This window comes from Tupaia chinensis, unplaced genomic scaffold (assembly GCF_000334495.1).
Source record: "Tupaia chinensis unplaced genomic scaffold, TupChi_1.0 Scaffold147654_2, whole genome shotgun sequence".
In the NCBI taxonomy this organism is placed as follows: Eukaryota; Metazoa; Chordata; class Mammalia; order Scandentia; family Tupaiidae; genus Tupaia; species Tupaia belangeri.
Window position 1 is genome coordinate 20,409 of NW_006207507.1, and position 4,617 is coordinate 25,025.

The 4,617-nt window shown below is 43.4% G+C and overlaps 1 protein-coding gene across 1 annotated transcript in view; it reads right to left on the reverse strand.

Annotated features, from left to right (window-relative positions):
• Positions 1-309: 309 nt before the first annotated feature.
• LOC102470028 (nuclear RNA export factor 2-like) overlaps positions 310-4,617 on the reverse strand; it is an 11,565-nt gene continuing 7,257 nt past the window's right edge. The window contains 11 exon segments of the mRNA XM_027768847.1: positions 310-455; positions 582-642; positions 1,221-1,403; positions 2,101-2,173; positions 3,116-3,158; positions 3,253-3,368; positions 3,480-3,538; positions 3,654-3,761; positions 3,910-3,965; positions 4,051-4,119; positions 4,507-4,543. Coding sequence (XP_027624648.1) covers positions 411-455; positions 582-642; positions 1,221-1,403; positions 2,101-2,173; positions 3,116-3,158; positions 3,253-3,368; positions 3,480-3,538; positions 3,654-3,761; positions 3,910-3,965; positions 4,051-4,119; positions 4,507-4,543 — 850 coding nt within the window. The 3' untranslated portion in view covers positions 310-410.

A 4,617-nucleotide genomic window follows, 5' to 3' on the forward strand; every position in this document is an offset into this window, starting at 1 on the left:
TGTGTCCTTTTTCATCATAGTTTATTGACCAACTACCGATAATGGCAAGTCTTAAGTATCTGCATTGGTCAGCCAGGGATGGACATGGCAGGGGGAAGGAAAGACCCACAGGGCTTTCAGTCCTGGTCTACCCATCAACTCGTGGTTGGGGCAGGGGATAAACAATCCAGGACACACAACATACAACATGCAATATCACTCTTTATTGTGAAAATAAACAGAGACCATGAGTGAGGAAAATATACAAAGCAACAGGTCATTCAGATGGTTATGTTACCTGGCTCACAAGGGAACTTTGGCTTCTTGGTCAGGGAGGCCTCCAACCCCAGCCATGGTCATGGCCTTAGGTTGGTGAAAAGAGAAGCAAAGATGATGAAGGTGAAGATGAAGATGATACTCAAGGGCTTCTTTTAGGGGATTTGTTTGAAGGCCTCCTCTGGGATCTTAGCCTGGGTCTGGAGAAAAATCAGAAGAGCCAGGTGCCCTAAATTCCATCCTCAGGCCTCTTGGCCTCCACCTTACTGGCCTTCTTGAAGGTCCAGAAACATCAATCTTTTACCCACTTGATTCCCATTCCTCACCTGGAGCATAATGAAGACCTGACCAGCTCTGGGGTAGTCCCACTCATTATCCTGAAGACACCTGTGGAGAAATAAGATTAGGTGATCTTCACTACCACCACAGTACAGACTTGCTGACCAAGAAATGCCACTGCAACAGCTGTTACATTTTTTTTTCTGGGACATGTGTGCCAGTAAGAGCACTACAGTAATATAAAGAAAGACCCAGCAAAAACCAAAATGTCTGCCAGTAACATTTATGCCCACTAAAATTCGAGGCAGAAAAAACAGAAGTGATTTTTTTTCTTAATTTCATTTTAGATTATTCATTCTAAGTACATAAAAGTACAAGTGACTTTTATATATTGATATTGCATCCTGTAACCTTGCTGCACTCACTCATTAGTTCTAGTTATTTGTTGTGGTGAATTCTTTCAGATTCTCCATATGAAAAATAATGTCATTTAAACATTATACTATTTTGTAAATTATTTGCATATATTAGTATAAAAGTGTGATACTTTTTTGTGGGCCCACTGATTTTTTTTCTAGAAGCAAAATATCCACATATTTATTTTTCCTAATTGCATATAAGTTTCCAGTATTTACTCCTCTGCTCCTCTCAGCCCACCCTATTCCTTATTCACATTCAGCACTCACTTCTGAGACCATTCGAGGTTCATTCCAGACTGGGTAGAGAAAGCCTGTACCATTTCCTGCTGCTCCTGAGAGAGGGAAGGCACAGAGCTGGAGCAGGGTGTGGGCACCTGGATGGAGAAGGCGCTCTGGGTCTCCTTGGAGCTGGCATTCCTCACAAACAGTTCGTCATTCACGATGCATAGACTAGAGAGAAAATGGACCCTCAAATGCCTGGAAAGATTGACAACTTCATGGGCCAGCAAGTGGCATGGTGGTTAAAGGTGCTGGTCTCCCACATGGCCGACCATGGTTCAAGTCTCGGACCTGGTGGCTTGCTTTCTCACTTCCTCTCTCTCTCTCTCTCTCTCTCTCTGTCTCTCTCTGATCAAATGGAAAAAAAAATAATAAATAAAGTTAAATAAAAATTAAAAAAAAAGATTGACGACTTCACAACTCCAGCAAAAGGATCCTCTTTAACCACTGCCATTCAGAAGCTAAATTTTTTCTATATCACTACTGTAACTACCTCACAAATTCATTGACCAGTACCCTCTATTCCTAGCACAAAATCCATCTTTAGAGAGCTTGTCTACACGTTTGACTAGATTTGTAGATTTAATCACAGTGCATTTACCCAGTACAACAGCCCAAGAAAGTGCATACAGACAAGTGACTTAACATGATCAAGAGCAAGCAGTAAGTGAGTGTTAGGATTAAGAAGAAAACCCATATTATGACTCCTGAGCCCAGATTTTTAACCCATGATTCCCCCAACCCTAAACTTCTCTTTGGATCTACTTATTAGCCTTCCACAATATGGAGACTACCCTGAAAACTGTATCTTCATATTTCTACACTGCTAGTATCAGTGGGACAGATGTTTTCAACCTGTAACACTGACCTCGAATTGCTGGCAGGGGTAGAGATGAAGGTCCGGGTGAAGGCACGAACATCTCCTTGAGAATTTCCTTCAACTTCAAGAACAGTAAACAATACAGTCAACCATAAGTATCCACAAATGAATTGGTTCCAGGACGTCTTACCCCGACATGCCAAAATACATGGGTGCTCAAGTCCCTTATATAAAATTTGCAAATAACCTATGGACATCCTTCCATACACTTCAAAACACCTCTAGATGACTAATAATACCTAATACAATATAAATGCTATATAAATAATAACTGTATTTTCAAATTTGTATTACTTTTATTGTGTTTTCTTTTTTTTTTAAATCAAAAGCTGATTCTTTGAAAGGCACCAATAAGATCATTAAGTCCACTGCCTATTGTGTTTTCAAGTATTTTTAATCTGTGATTGGTTGAGTCCATGGGTACAGAACCCATGGCTATAGAGGGTTGACTGAACCCACTTAGACTTGCATATGACATACATACTCACATAGCTTTCTTCAGTCAGGGTTTTACTAGATACTCATGCTGAAGGGAGCCAGACCAGGACAACTGTTCACTTGCAGTGGAGAGTGTGGTGGGAAGGGGGAGTGCAACAACAGGAAAATTCTTCTTCCAGTGATAAGGTCCCTGTCATTATCATGGGTCCTATGACAAGAACTTTTTACAGGCTCACTTGACTCCTATTTCATGGTAGTCTGAGATGAGTATTATTAGCTTCATTTTGCAAATGAGGAAACTGAAATCTTAAGTAGCCAATCTAAGGTCACAAGATAACCTGAGATGAGTACTTTCAGACTCCATAGTCCATGTCCCTAAAGCCCAAGCTGCACAGGCAGAAAGGTATGGAGCTAGGTCAGACCAGGATGGTATTTGGGCAGGAGAATGCAGAAGGAAGAACAGGAAGGCAAGGAACAGAACAGAGGCTGAGAGAGTTCTGAGAGGCAGCCCAGCCGGGAGAGGGACCAACAGGGGTTTTGGGAAGAAGACTGTACAGACACTCACCTTCCTTGAATATCCCATTGACAGAAAAGCAGACCATCATTTCCTGAAAAGGAAGAACTCAGGTGCTCAGGATCCCCTTTACCTCCTCCCCACCTCAGGTCCCCCTGGTCTGCCTGAGGGAGGAGGCAGGGGCTCACCGTATGGAACCACATATCCACCAGGAAGGAGCTGAGGTCATGCTGAGTTTTGGGCAACAAGCTGAGGGTGTTCACAATGTCATGTTTTGTGTGCTTCAGCAACTTCCTCCGCAGGTCTGTGGCAGGGAGAAGAGGTGAAGATAGAGGGTTGTCACACCCTGACCATGCTCCCTCTGAATGGCCCTTCACACCTACTATCCTGCCCAATCTTGCCCATACACACTTACAAGGGTCCTTGAGCTTCTTCATGTTCCTGCTTTCCTTGAAGTACTCGCACAAGCTGCTCCTATGAGGAAAACGGGATCAGGAGGTGGTAGTATAGCCAGTGTGGGTGTCTCCAAGAACTGGCCTAGTTCTGGTGACCCAAATGGCTACTGACCAGTGTAAGCTGTGATACTTACGGGCCTGGGTTCTCAGGGTTGAAGGGAATGGTCAGGGAGAAGCAGGCCTCATCATGGTAAGCACCAAGAAGACCCTGTCGGTCTCCAGAGTCATAGATCAAGAAATACCTGTGGGGGGGAACAAGGAGGACAGGCTATCTTTATAGTCTGGGCTCCAAATGAGATTTGAACACTCCTTCAAACCATGAGAATACCTTGTACTGGATGGCCCAGCCCACCCAGCCCTCCAACTCCTCATGGTCCCAGGGGCACTTACTGCTGCAGGAATTGCAGGACGAGATTCTTCAACATCTCAGATCCTTTATAACTTTCCTGAAATCAAAAGGCAACTTAGACCCATGCAGTTAACAAACTCTCCTTTGCAACACCCCAAATCTTGGTTGGCCCTCTTCCTCACCATGCAGGGTTTTATTAACTCAGGAATCTCAACATCACCAATATTTGGAGGTGGTAATTCTTGGCCATCCTTGAGAAGGGAAGAAGAGATCAGAAGTGAAGAGAAGGGAAGTTATATCAGATGACCAACGAGATAAACAAGATGGGGTGGGATGAAGTATCAGAGACCAAATGTGAAATGACCCTGAAAATTCTCTGGGAGAGTTTACAGTGGACATCTTCATCATGGGGTCTTAGAAATCTCTGTTACATGCAACTCTGTGTATGTGTGGTGTATGAGCATATGTGTGAACATCATTCCATGGATAATCTCTGAGACTTTTTCAGGAATCCTTATCCTTTAAAATGCATGAGGGTCTTATGTACACGTGTAATCTATACAAGACCCAAAAGGCTTGAGGGCAGGTGTGGAGGTCATGTATGTAAGGAGAGACAATGATAAAGGTTAAGGACTTACCAGGCATAACAGCTCAGGGAAACAATCACGGATGGCACTGTCCAAAACCAGAAATAGAATGAAGTCACGGACAGTTCAAGGTTGCACACCATCCATACCTAACTTTCTCTT